The 14017-nt window shown below is 40.4% G+C and overlaps 1 protein-coding gene across 2 annotated transcripts in view; it reads right to left on the bottom strand.

Moving 5' to 3' along the window:
* Window positions 1-14017, bottom strand: part of LOC122931157 (multidrug resistance-associated protein 5-like) — a 118481-nt gene that overhangs the window by 91430 nt on the left and 13034 nt on the right. For both annotated transcript variants that reach the window (XM_044285146.1, XM_044285148.1), the window contains exons 8-10: window positions 8594-8742; window positions 6068-6175; window positions 3399-3734 (exon numbers count right to left, since the gene is read on the bottom strand). In XM_044285146.1, coding sequence (XP_044141081.1) covers window positions 3399-3734; window positions 6068-6175; window positions 8594-8742 — 593 coding nt within the window. The remainder of the gene's footprint in view (window positions 1-3398; window positions 3735-6067; window positions 6176-8593; window positions 8743-14017) is intronic.

The following is a 14017-nucleotide window of genomic DNA, read 5'->3' as shown; positions in this document are numbered from 1 at the left end:
TTTCTTGCAACACAGCAAGGGTTAACAGCAAAATAAACATCAATATACATTACTCTGATTCTGCAGTTTACAGAAACACCCCATATGTGGTAGTAAACTGCTGTAGGGGCACATGGCAGTGGTCAGAAGGAAAGGAGTGCCATATGGTTTTTGGAGGCAGATTTTGCTAGAATGGTTTTTGGGCACCATTTTGTATTTGAAGAGACACTGACATACCCCTGCAGTGGAAACCCTCAAAAAGTGACCCTATTTTGGAAACTACACCCCTCAAAGAATTTATAAAGGGATGTACTGACCCCATAAGAGTTTTACGGCATTTAGAAAATTAAATGTTTTATTTCTTCCAATAAAATGTTGCTTTAGCCCCAAATTTTTCATTTTCACAAGGGGTAACAGGAGAAAAAGCTCCCCATTTGTTACCCATTTTCTCCTGAATACGGCAACATGGCAAGACTCAGAAGGGAAGGAGCGCTATATGGCTTTTGCAGCACGGATTTTAATAGATTGGTTTATGGATGGCATTGGTTCATTTTTTGCGGGATGACATTTTCATTGGTACCATTTTGGAGTGCATATAATTTTTTGATCACTCGATATTACGCATTTTGAAAGGCGAGGTGACAAAAAATGACTGTTCTGAGGCAGTTTTTATTTATTTATTTTTACATTCACCTAACAGGGTATATCATGTGATATTTTTATAGAGAAGGTTGTTATGGATGCAGCAATACCTAATATATCTAATATTTTTATTAAGTTTTTCAAAAAGCATTTTTGAAAAGAATAAAATCTTGGTTTTGTGTTGCCCTTTTTTCACACGGGGACCTGATGGGGACATGGAGGAAGCCCGCTCCCTCCACAAACCCTGCACATGCCGTGGTCAGCGCTGACCGCAGCATAGCAAGGGTTAATGCGCTGGCATCACTGTTTTCAGTGACTGCCGGCCCCCTGCTGCCGATTGGGCGGGTGCAGCTCCTGCATCCGCCCAATCAGCGCGCTGTACCTGTGCGGTGATGTTCGAGAAGTCATTTCACGCAGCGCCTTACTATTATGGCCCTGATTGGGAAGGGGTTAATAAATAGAGGAAATTTACCATTACTGTGAAACCTAGAGAGCAGATCTTGTGGTTCTTGTGATTGGTGGGGGTTCCAGCAGTAGGACCTCGACAGATCTAATAGTTATCCCCTATTCTGTGGATAGGAGATAACTTTATATAACCAGAATACCCCTTTAAGTTACCCAAGGAAGAAGGAGTGTTGGGCTTGCCAAATGCTTTGATTTACTATTTAGCAGTCCAATTCCAACATTTCATGGAATGGGAAATGGATAGTAGCTTGGATTCTTGTGCTAAACCGATCTTTTAGACCATGCTCACATGTCAGTGAATCAGAGATGTGTGCTGACCATGCTCTCCAAGGACAGCACACCTATGCATTGATTTTAGTGTGTTTATTCACATATTCTCACGGACAGTCAGTGGAAAAACAAAGGAGATGTGCACTACTTTGATCCATTTTGCAAACCAAACACACCCATAGAAGTCTATGGCTCCATGAATACAGTTGTCCTCAGTGTTCTAGAAGATGCTTGGGAAATCCCTTTTTTCAGCCTACCAGCCCAGCGCACGGAAAAAATTGATGACAAATGGGGCCAAAAAAAAACTAAAAACAGACACTGGGACCAAAGACAACCCTGACCAAACAACTGACCATTTTTTTTCACAGATGTCAAACAGACACGGACATGTGAATAAGGCCTTAGGAGAGTGGTGACAGAAAGACCAACCCTTTGGTTCCTACACAAAGTAGGGTGGTCTGGTAAAAAGCTACGGTATTTAGTATAGGAGACTGCTCAAAGTATATGCCAGTTTGGAATAATCAGAGCGCTCTCTCCTCACTGCAGGAGATGGAATCAAAATGTACTCACAGATTTTCTATAAAAAAATTCTCCTGCAGTGAGGAGAGAGAGCATGCTATGTGAACGCTTCTCTCTCCTCGATTTAGCTATTGGTGGTGGTCTCAGCACTCAGATGGTGATCCTCACCCATCAAAACCTTTGATATGCTGCAATGACATGTCAACATTTTTTTCTAAGTTTAATGATTCTTTAAAGCGGTTGTTCCACGAAAAATATTCTACAGTTTTCAAACCAGCGTCTGGATCTGAATACTTTTGTAAATGCATGTAATTAAACATTTAGCATATCCATTGAGCTATTCAATAATACTGTAAGTATCTGTATAGCGCTACCTGCTGTTTTTTTTTTCTTATTTCTTTGACCTGCCCACTGAGAAGGCTGCACATGCTCGTTCATCATTCAACTGCCTCCTGAGCTGTGATAGGGAGAGCATGGACACACCTCCTGAGCTGTGATAGGGAGAGCATGGACACACCTCCAGAGCTGTGATAGGGAGAGCATGGACACACCTCCTGAGCTGTGATAGGGAGGGCATGGACACACCTCCTGAGCTGTGATAGGGAGAGCATGGACACACCTCCTGAGCTGTGATAGGGAGAGCATGGACACACCTCCTGAGCTGTGATAGGGAGAGCATGGACACACCTCCTGAGCTGTGATAGGGAGAGCATGGACACACCTCCTGAGCTGTGATGGGGAGAGCATGGACACACCTCCTGAGCTGTGATAGGGAGAGCATGGACACGCCTCCTGAGCTGTGATAGGGAGAGCATGGACACAACCCCTTAGCTGAAGCAGAACAGACAATAAATGGGGAGATCTCTGGATCCATGTGAGGTACAGGGATAGTTCTAGCTCTGTTAGAACGAGATTGGCATGTACTATATGATCACTGATTTTAATTTTTTACAATAGTCGTGGATTAACCCCTTTAAGTATAGGTGCCTCAGGGATACTTGAACATGTACTGAAATTGCAAAGTCTCATCTCCACAGTGTATAAACTGTTGGTTTACTTTTCTTGTAATTTTATGCTTTGTATACTGCATTATACATGAGCTACTGGATGTCATGTGGCTGCCTGATAAGTAAAATGAAGAGTATACATGCCCCTAGCAGACTCAGGTAGCTGAAAGAATGGCACAACCACACAAAATGCAAGTGCTGTAAAACCCTGAAGCACACAAACAGGAACTGGCTTGTATTAAGTGACAACTCTATTGCAGGTGCAACCTTTGCGTTATCTCATTGAATGTGACTGTGGGTTACAATATGTCCATCAGGCTATGCATACACTAGGCATCAATAGCAAAACCTCACCATCCCTGATAGATCTGAAAGTCTCTAGAAAAGGGTGATGTATTGCATTTTCCTAAGCAATTTTGTACTTCCAGAAAACCTATTTAACACGTGAGTATATCAAGTTCTGCAAAACCAATAGGTGACATAAAATATGGCAGTATACTAGATTTTATGAATTACCTTTTGCAGAGAAAAATTTATGTTAAGAAGTACAGGTGAACCAAGTGATACAGGAACGCCTGAGTCACTAGTAGAAAGGAATGTTTGTTTCACTTCAGAAGCATGGAAAACTGGATTGCCATTAGTTGAACGTTGCTCGTCTCCCGGGTGTGATGGAGTAGCCTGGACAAGTTGTTTTTTAGCGGATTGATCTTCCGTTGCATGTTTTTTCTCATCTGCACATCTGACCAGTGCTCCTGACTTCCATGTCAAATATGCGCCTCGAAATTCAACACAGAAATCCGGATTTGTTTCCTCCTTATTCTTAGTATCAATTTCTTCCATCAAGAACAATCTCTGTCAAATATATTAAAGTGTTTAAAATAATGTAAAATGGAGCATAGAAGCAGGAGCATGAAGCAGAGCATCTATTGTCTGTTCATTCGAGATGTCTATACAGTCTGACAATAGTATAACACAATGTGTACAATATGTCACAAAACACCTGATGTAAGATTTGTCTACAGCAACAGGTTCTATTTGTACAGAGCATTTATAGCGGATATTAGTAGAAAAGGTGACATCTCTCGTCATTGTAACCCCTAACCAGGGTGGCGGGAACCCTAGAGCATGAATGAACAATTCATTACATTTCTAAAGTCTAATGTTTCTGCAAGCATGAAAGTATTTTTACTAGGAAAAAAAAATAAAATTGCATATGGTGTTCTGTTACTGCCTAGGGGTGATCAAGTTATACAATGTCTGAAAGCCAAGATAATAATATATCATCCAGTTCTTTGTCAAAAAAATTCATCAATGAAGTCAACTGAAAAATACTAAGTCAGGTACAATTAAAATGTCGTCTTTACTATTTAGGCTACTTTCACACCTGCGTTAGGTGCGGATCCGTCTGGTATCTGCACAGACGGATCCGCACCTATAATGCAAACGCTTGCATCCGTTCAGAACGGATCCGTTTGCATTACTATGTAAAAAAAAAAGTCTAAGGGAGCATTCAAACGACCGTGTTTTTTTTCCGTGTCAGTTCCGCGTCCGTTCCGCAATTTTTGCGGACAATGCACGGACCCATTCATTTCTATGGGTCTTCAAATGCCTTTCATTGTCATCCGTGTGCTGTCCGTTCCATGTGTCCGTTGCTTTTATTTTAGAACATGTCCTATACTTGGCCGCAAATTGAGGTCCGTGGGCCCATAGAAAGTCATTGGGTCCGTAAAAAACGGATAGCACACGGAAATGCATTCGTATGTCATCCGTTTTTTGCGGACCCCTGGACTGAAAACATTCTAGGAAACCCCATTTCAGTTTTTTGCGGACCGTGAAAAACGGATGACACACAGAAGCACCACGTCCATATTATACGGACTTACGGAACGGAGACGGAAAGATAACTGAAGACATACGGATCCGTGATTTGCGGACCGCAAAACCAACACAGTCGTGTGAATGCTCCCTAAGTGTAAGTCAAACGGATCCGTCCTGACTTACATTGAAAGTCAATGTGGGACGGATCCGTTTACAATTGCACCATATTGTGCCAGTGACAAACGGATCGTCCCCATTGACTTACATTGTAAGTCAGGACGGATCCGTTTGGCTCCGCATCGCCAGGCGGACACCAAGAGTCTCAAGAGCGGAATGGAGCAGATCCTTATCCATTCAGAATGCATAAGGGCAAAACTGATCCGTTTTGTGCCGCTTGTGAGAGCCTTGAAACGGATCTCACAAGAGGACCCAGAAATGCCAGTGTGAAAGTAGCCTTAGTCATTTTGAAAAATCCAAAATTGGGGTCATCATGAGCAGTGCCGCATCTGCCATGAGGCAAAGTGAGCATCTCACCTCAGGAGGAAGCACGAGGGAGCCTATGGATGCTATCCCTGTTGTTCAGCCTCATAGGTGCAGTCCATAGGCCTGAAGCTTGTAAGGCAGTAGGACAGCAAAAGAGGTTGCGTTTACATCATCATGACCTCCTGCTCCAGGTCTCAGGCAGGGTGATCACAAGGCCACAAATACCTGCATGACCGCCTGTGCCGGGATGTGGCAACTGAGGCCACACATGAGAAGAGGCCAGTGGCCTGCATTGCGGATGGCGGTGGAGAACGGGAATCAGGTGAGTACTTAGATTATTTTTTTTTTCTTTTAATATATGGGGCATTACAGGCTGGAGAACTACCAGAGGCTTTACAGGCTGGAGCACCAAATGTTATCAAATTTGGAATTTGCGAGTCATGACTGTCATATATAGGACTTTGTAGAACAGACTATAAATGTCTATGCTGATTAAGAGTGGGTGAACTGGTGAACTTCTAGGCCATTATTCATGTTGAGGTTTTTCGATGCAGTTTTTGAAGCCGAAGCCAGGAGTAGAATAAAAATGAGAAGATTCAGTCTTTAATTCTCTATTTGTTATCGGTTCACAACTAAGGCTTTGAAAACTGCATAAAAACCTGAACATAGACACTGAACCCTATACATATACGCTTGAGGTTACAAGGAATGTTGAGGCAGGGGTATAGTATCCAATCATGTTACCATTATATTACATTTCACAGTTTTTTTGGGCCTTCCTACTTTAAATTACATCTTTATATTCTGAGATACACAATGAGGACTCTTCAACTACCAGGAACTGTAACAATGTAGCACCAACAGAGTGAAACACACTTTCCCACCTGAAATCTAGAGATGGACACAGAAGCTTCTGAGGTAGCTCTTACAGCAAACGGGATTATCTTGAGAGCCGCTGTCATTGAATTGAACACAGTAACAACTGTGAATGCCTGCAATAATTACACAAGTAGGGAAGAGGCATTACATTATTTGTCACAGAGCTTTATGCGTTTACCTAGTAGTAGAAATCAATGGTCACCAATCCAATGTCATTCAATAGCAGAATATAGTCCATATAACGAGATCACAGACATATGAGATCCTCATTAGGTCCATAAAATAATAGCTTTACAACTCATTGCATTATAGGTTGAGTCAACCATATTGATATCATTATTTATTATTTTTTTCAAAAATGTTTTATATCATTTTTTATTTTGAGATAAAACATTATATATTGTATTCTGACCCTGTGCTTAGTGAATTCCTGGGCTGAAAACTCCTACTGACCTAGTCCTGCTCCCAGATTAATATTTCTTATAGTGGATCAGTGTGGGTATCCATCTTTAAACGGAACCTGACATCTCCATAATGCCCCCCCCTGCAGTACCATAAGGCTACTTTCACACTCGCGTTTGGTGCAGATCTGTCATGGATCTACACAGACGGATCCGTTCAGATAATAAAACCGCATGCATCCGTTCAGAACGGATCCATTTGTATTATCTGTAACATAGCCAAGACGGATCCATCTTGAACACCATTGAAAGTCAATGATGGACGGATCGGTTTTCTATTGTGCCATATTATGTCAGTGAAAACGGATCCGCCCTGACACACAATGTAAGTCAATGGGGACGGATCTGTTTGGCTCAGTTTGGTCAGACGGACACCAAAACGCTGCAAGCGGAATGGAGGCGGAACGGAGCCAAACCGATGCATTCTAAGCAGATAATTTTCCATTCAGAATGCATTAGGGCAAAACTGATCCGTTTTGGACCGCTTGTGAGAGCCCTGAACGGATCTCACAAACAGAAACCAAAACGCCAGTGTGAAAGTAGCCTATAGCTCAAGTTACCATGTGTCCAATACTGTCTTTTGTTGTGGGATCTGATGGCCAAATTCCACCTGTTCCCTATATGTAAATTAGCAGCTTGAAGTCCAGGAGGTGGCATCCTTCACACTTCAGGTCAAGCCTCTGAAGCCCAGCACACTATAGCTGGGTGCACTGTGCAGGAGCTGAGATCTAAAGAGGATGGCACAAGCACCGAATATCTGGGGCATCAGTATTGAAGAAAGAAAAAAACACCTGTCCACCTAGAAGAGTGAAGGAGGCAGGAAGGGTGCACGCAAACTTGACCTGGACCATGAAGGTGGCCGCCCCTTGACTTCAAGTTGCTTATATACATACCCGGAGCAGGGGGAATAAAGTTATTTTGCTGCAAATTTGCTCATCAGATCCCACAACAAAAGACAGTATTGGAGACGAGATAACTTGAGCTTAACGCTGGGTTCAGACCTGAGCGTACTGAACGTACGCTCTGTATGAGCGATTGTACGGGCATTTGCAATCGCGCATACAGAGACAAGCGAATGCCCATTGTCGCGCGTTCCCGGAAGTCTATGTACGGGAACGCGCGACAAGACGCCCCAAAGAAGTTCCTGTACTTCTTGGGGCGTCGGGCGTTTTACAGCGCGATCATACGCGCTGTAAAACGCTCAGATGAGAACCATTCCCATAGGGAATCATTGGTTCTTGCCTGTTGAGCGTTTTACAGCGCGAAGGAACGCGCTGTAAAACGCTCAGGTCTGAACCCACAATTGTTTCCTACTCTGGAAGTGTGCTACCTCTATCAGTATAAGGACTGATGTACACGGATGTATTTTTTTTTCCATTTCCGTTCCGGGCGCTTGGGTAGGGAATTTTGGAGATGTCAGGTTCCCTTTAAACATAGAAGCAGTACAATTGTTTCCTTATCTGGAAGTGTGCTACATCTATCAGTGTAAGGACTGATGCACACAAACGTATTTTTCTTCCGTTTCCGTTACGTTTTTTTACAAGTCCATATGCAAAAAAAAATTGAAAAAAATACAGAAATGACGTGTGCATTCCATGTCCGTATGTCCGTTCTGAAAAACAACACGTTCTATTCTGGTCTGTTTTGCAGACAAGAAAAGGCATTGTTACAATGGATTTGCAAAAAAAGTGATGCAACGCAGATGTCACATTGAAGTCATCAATTTTTTTGCGGATCCGTGTTTTGCCGACTGCAAAATGCATACGGTCGTGTATATGAGCTCTTAATAACAGCTATGGGCTCATAATCAAGGCAGTTTAGCAAAGGGGCTTAGCATAAGCTTAGCACAGGAATTGGACCCTTTGAGTTTTAGTTTAGGGATCTCATGGTCTACTGCCTATTCCACTAGACATCACTGGGACAGGAAGGTACATATAATGCACATGCACCTCATAATCCCGCGGTTGGCATAAGCAATGAAAACTTCTAAAATGTCATAACTTTTGTTAGACACAAGCCTTGAAGAAGACTTTACCTATTGCACAGATGTAATATTAATCTCATACCTACCTGTGGAGCTGTCAGATCATATCCAAGAGCCATATGCAATGTAAAAGTGCATACACTAGCAACCACAACCACCACAGGGGCTATCCCTGTTGTAACACTCTGCACGTATCCAGCTTTTTCCAACAAAACCCTCTCGGCCCTTCTGATAGCTACAAAAGAATTATATTATCAGTTATTATCCTTTAATAAACAATCTAATATTAATAATAATGATAATAATTATTAGCCTATATTAAAGAATATTATATTATTAATAATTATTACCCTATAATAGACAATATTCTATAAAGTCCAAGAGAATTACATTTCACTATTCCAATTGTTTGGTAAATACCTTGCGTACCATTCAAATAATTATACACAAATTATATGATAGCTATGTTAAAGGTGTTTTCTCAAATTTTACTACTGATGAGCTATCCTCATGATAGGTGGGGGTCAGACACCCAGGACCCCCTCCGATTAACTGTTAGAGAAGGCACCGGCACTCCTGTGAACGCCACGCCTTCTCACAGCTTACCAAGCACAGCGTTGTACATTATATAGGGGCTATGCTTTGTATCGTGCTCAGCCCCATTCACTTCAATGGAGCTGAGTGCGATACCAAGGACAGCAGCTATACAATGTACGGTGCTATGCTTGGTAGGCACGGAGAAGGCCGCAGCGCTCATGGAGAGCCGGTGCCTTCTCAATCAGTTGATTGGTGGGGTCCCACGTGTCGGACCCCCACCGATCAAATAAACAGAAAACCGATCAGTAGCAGAAAAACAGAAAACCCTTTCAAGTTGAGACAAGCAATATATACTGTATAATTAAAAAAAAAAAATATTTAAATCATGACTTTGTCTAAAAAATCCTTAATAACTCATTGTTAGTGCTTTGACTTTGTCTAAAAAATCCTTAATAACTCATTGTTAGTGCTTTGACTTTGTCTAAAAAATCCTTAATAACTCATTGTTAGTGCTGGCATTCTTCGGATACCATACACAGTCAGGTATTAAAATAAATATTGCAAGAAGTGGTTCATGTATCCAAATCCTAAAAGAATTGTAGTGAAATACATCAATCTGGTGATGAATTTTATTGTTGCAAAGAAATGGAAAACCATAGCCATCTCCTCATCCTCAAAGAAAAAATGGATACGCTGTTAGAACACATAATGTGCAGCATATTAAAAATCCTAGTTCCCATGGAAATAATACAGTGATTATTGGTCTCCCACCAACAACGCTTCAGTATTAATTCTGATTAATGCAGTCTACTATTATTTTGTATTGTGGGATTTTCCTGCATTGCATATGGCTGTATTTATGGCACCTTAAGCTTAGTTTGCCGCCATGTAGAAAATAATTTTAGTAGAGCAATTGTAGCAATAAATGGGTACAGGGCTGGTTCTAGCTTTGTTAGAATGAGATTGTCATGTACTATATGATGTCTGATTTTCATTTTTTTTATATTAATTGTAGGATAACATCTTTAAGGTGGTTCATCAATTTGGTTTTCACTTGTACATTTGAAATTGTTGTCTGAGTTTACTGTATTTGTGCACTTGCAATTTAACCCCTTAAGGACTCAGCCCTATTTCACCTTAAGGACTTGGCCATTTTTTGCAAATCTGACCAGTGTCACTTTAAGTGCTGATAACTTTAAAACGCTTTGACTTCTCCAGGCCATTCTGAGATAGTTTTTTCGTCACATATTGTACTTCATGACACTGGTAAAATGAAGTAAAAAAAATTTATTCATTTTTATTTATAAAAAAATGCCTAATTTACCCAAAAATTGTAAAAAATTGCAAATTTCCAAGTTTCAATTTCTCAACTTTTATAATACATAGTAATACCTCCAAAAATAGTTATTACTTTACATTCCCCATATGTCTACTTCATGTTTGGATCATTTTGGGAATGATATTTTATTTTTTGGGGGATGTTACAAGGCTTAGAAGTTTAGAAGCAAATCTTGAAATTTTCAAAAACCCAATTTTTAGGGACCAGTTCAGGTCTGAAGTCACTTTGCGAGGCTTACATAATAGAAACCACCCAAAAATTACCCCATTCTAGAAACTACACCCCTCAAGGTATTCAAAACTGATTTTACAAACGCTGTTACCCTTTAGGTGCTCCACAAGAATTAATGGAAAATAGAAATACCATTTCAAAATTTCAGTTTTTGGGCAGATTTTCCATCTTAATAATTTTTTTCCAGTTACAAAGCAAGGGTTAACAGCCAAACCAAACTCAATATTTATGGCCCTGATTCTGTAGTTTACAGAAACACCCCATATGTGTTTGTAAACCGCTGTACGGGCACACGGCAGGGCGCAGAAGGAAAGGAATGCCATACGGTTTTTGGAAGGCAGGTTTTGCTGGACTGTTTTTTTTGACACCGTGTCCCATTTGAAGCCCCCCCTAGAGTAGAAACTCCAAAAAAGTGACCCCATTTTAGAAACTACGGGATAGGGTGGCAGTTTTGTTGGTACTAGTTTAGGGTACATATGACTTTTTGTGAGCAAGGTAACAAGAAATAGCTGTTTTGGCACCGTTTTTATTTTTTGTTATTTACAACATTCATCTGACAGGTTAGATCGTGTGATATTTTTATAGACCAGGTTGTCACGGATGCGGTGATACCTAATATGTATACTTTTTTTATTTATGTAAGTTTTACGCAATGATTTCTTTTTTTAAACAAAAAAAAATCATGTTTTAGTGTTTCCATAGTCTGAGAGACATAATTTTTTCAGTTTTTGGGCGATTACCTTGGATAGGGTATGATTTTTGTGGGATGAGATGACAGTTTTATTGGCACTATTTTGGGGTGCGTGTGACTTTTTGATTGCTTGCTATTACACTTTTTGTGATGTAAGGTGACAAAAAATTGCTTTTTTTACACCGTTTTTAGTTGAATTTTTTACGGTATTCACCTGAAGGGTTAGGTCATGTGATATTTTTATGGAGCAAGTTACTACGGACGCTGCGATACCTAATATGTATACTTTTTTTTATTTATGTAAGTTTTACACAATGATTTCATTTTTGAAGTAAAAAAAATCATGTTTTAGTGTTTCCATAGTCTGAGAGCCATAATTTTTTCAGTTTTTGGGCGATTACCTTGGGTAGGGTATGATTTTTGCGGGATGAGATGACGGTTTTATTGGCACTATTTTTGATCGCTTGCTATTACACTTTTTGTGATGTAAGGTGACAAAAAAATTGCTTTTTTTACACCGTTTTTATTTTAATTTTTTACGGTATTCACCTGAAGGGTTAGGTCATGTGATATTTTTATAGAACAAGTTATTACGGACGCTGCGATACCTAATATGTATACTTTTTTTTTATGTAAGTTTTACACAATGATTTCATTTAAAAAAATAAATAAATCATGTTTTAGCGTTTCCATAGTCTGAGAGCCATAATTTTTTAAGTTTTTGGGCGATTACCTTGGGTAGGGTATGATTTTTGCGTTTTATTGGCACTATTTTGGGGTGCGTGTGACTTTTTGATCCCTTGCTAATACACTTTTTGTGATGTAAGGTGACAAAAAATGGTTTATTTAGAACAGTTTTTATTTAATTTTTTTTACGGTGTTCATCTGAGGGGTTAGGTCATGTGATATTTTTATAGAGCCGGTCGATACGAACGCGGCGATACCAAATATGTATACTTTTTTTTATTTATGTAAGCTTTACACAATAACAGCTTTTTTAAAACAAAAAAATTATGTTTTAGTGTCTCCATATTCTGAGCCACAGTTTTTTAAATTTTTGGGCGATTGTCTCAGGTAGGGGCTCATTTTCTGCGGAATAAGGTGACGGTTAGATTGGTACTATGTTGGTGGACAAATGCCTTTTTGATCGCTTGCTGTTGTACTTTTTGTGATGTAAGGTAAAAAAAAAATTGTTTATTTAGCACAGTTTTTATTTTTTACGGTGTTCATCAGAGAGGTTAGGTCATGTGATATGTTTATAGAGCTGGTCGATACCAAATATGTATACTTTTTTTCCCCCCTATTTTTTACCAATTTTTTTTAACTTTATTTGGGGAAAATGACATTTTTGTTTATTTTTACTTGAAACTTTTAATTTTTGGGGAGGAAAACTTAATTTTGGGGGGTATATTCCTTTACAATGCATTCCAATACTTCTGTATTGGAATGCATTGGCTGTATGAGTAATACTGTGTGTATTACTGATACAGCTTCCGGGGCCTGTGAGATCCAGGGGGCTGGATCTCACAGGCTCTTCACCGGAAGGCAGCGCGATGCCTTCCTTAGACATTGCGCTGCCTTCCATGCCATCGGGTCCCCCCCACAGCCGCATGGGGACCCGATGGCACCGCCGCCCGCCGGATAAGGTAAAAGCCGCAAACCGCAGGTCTGAATTGACCTGGGGTTTGCGGCGATCGCCGATACAGGGGGGTCACGGGACTTCCCCCAGCGTTGTGACAGGATGCCCGCTGAATAATTTCAGCGGGCATCCTGTCACAATTAACCCCCGCCGCGCCGCAATGTAAATTTAAACTTAGGACGTACCGGTACGCCCTAAGCCCTTAAGCGGTTAAAGAGTTTCTGTCACCTGAAAAATGGGTATTAAGCATATTATAAAAGTTTGTTTTTCTCAATAAAGGCTTTAGGCAGTGAGATGGCACTAATATAGTTATGTTCAGCTGACATTAGCACATCGCTAATCTCTGCCAGCCTAATACCCATTTTTCAGGTGACATAAACCCTTTAAACACATAGGGGTAGAATTATCAAACTGGTGTAAACTAGAACTGGCTTAGTGGCCTATAGCAACCAATCAGATTCCTCCTTTCATTTTCCAAAGGATTTCTGAAAAATGAAAGTTGGAATCTGATTGGTTGCTAGGGGCCACTAAGCCAGTTCTAGTTTACACCAGTTTGATAAATCTCCCCCATATTCCATACAGAATAATGCAGATATACTATATACTCCTACATCCTAAGTCTCTATTGGATCCTATAAATGGCAAACTATAGAAATTAGGCCTCCCACATGACCGTATTTTTAGTCTGCGTCTGATCCGCATTCTTTGCGGTTCGGACACTGACCTATTCTCTTTATGGAACCATGAAAAATGCATAGAGCACAGGGATGAAATCTGTGTGCTGTCTGCATCTGTGCAGCCATTCCGCTGTGTCCTGATGTCCTATTCTTGTCCATCTTGCAGACAAGAATAGGCATTTCTATAATAGGGACCGAGAAACGTGCGGGATGGACACGGATGGTATTTGTATCCGCAGTTTGCAGAATGCAAAATACATAAAGTCGTGTGCATGAGGCCTATCCTGAACTCCCAGTTTAGCCAAGAAAGAGCAAAAAAATATAAAATAAAATGTAGTGTGATCAAGAATGTATAAAATATTTCCAACAATAACATAATACAGCCTGCACAGTTCT

The sequence above is a fragment of the Bufo gargarizans genome, chromosome 3 (assembly GCF_014858855.1).
Source record: "Bufo gargarizans isolate SCDJY-AF-19 chromosome 3, ASM1485885v1, whole genome shotgun sequence".
Classification (NCBI taxonomy): domain Eukaryota; kingdom Metazoa; phylum Chordata; class Amphibia; order Anura; family Bufonidae; genus Bufo; species Bufo gargarizans.
This window is presented reverse-complemented; position numbering and strand designations above follow the sequence as displayed.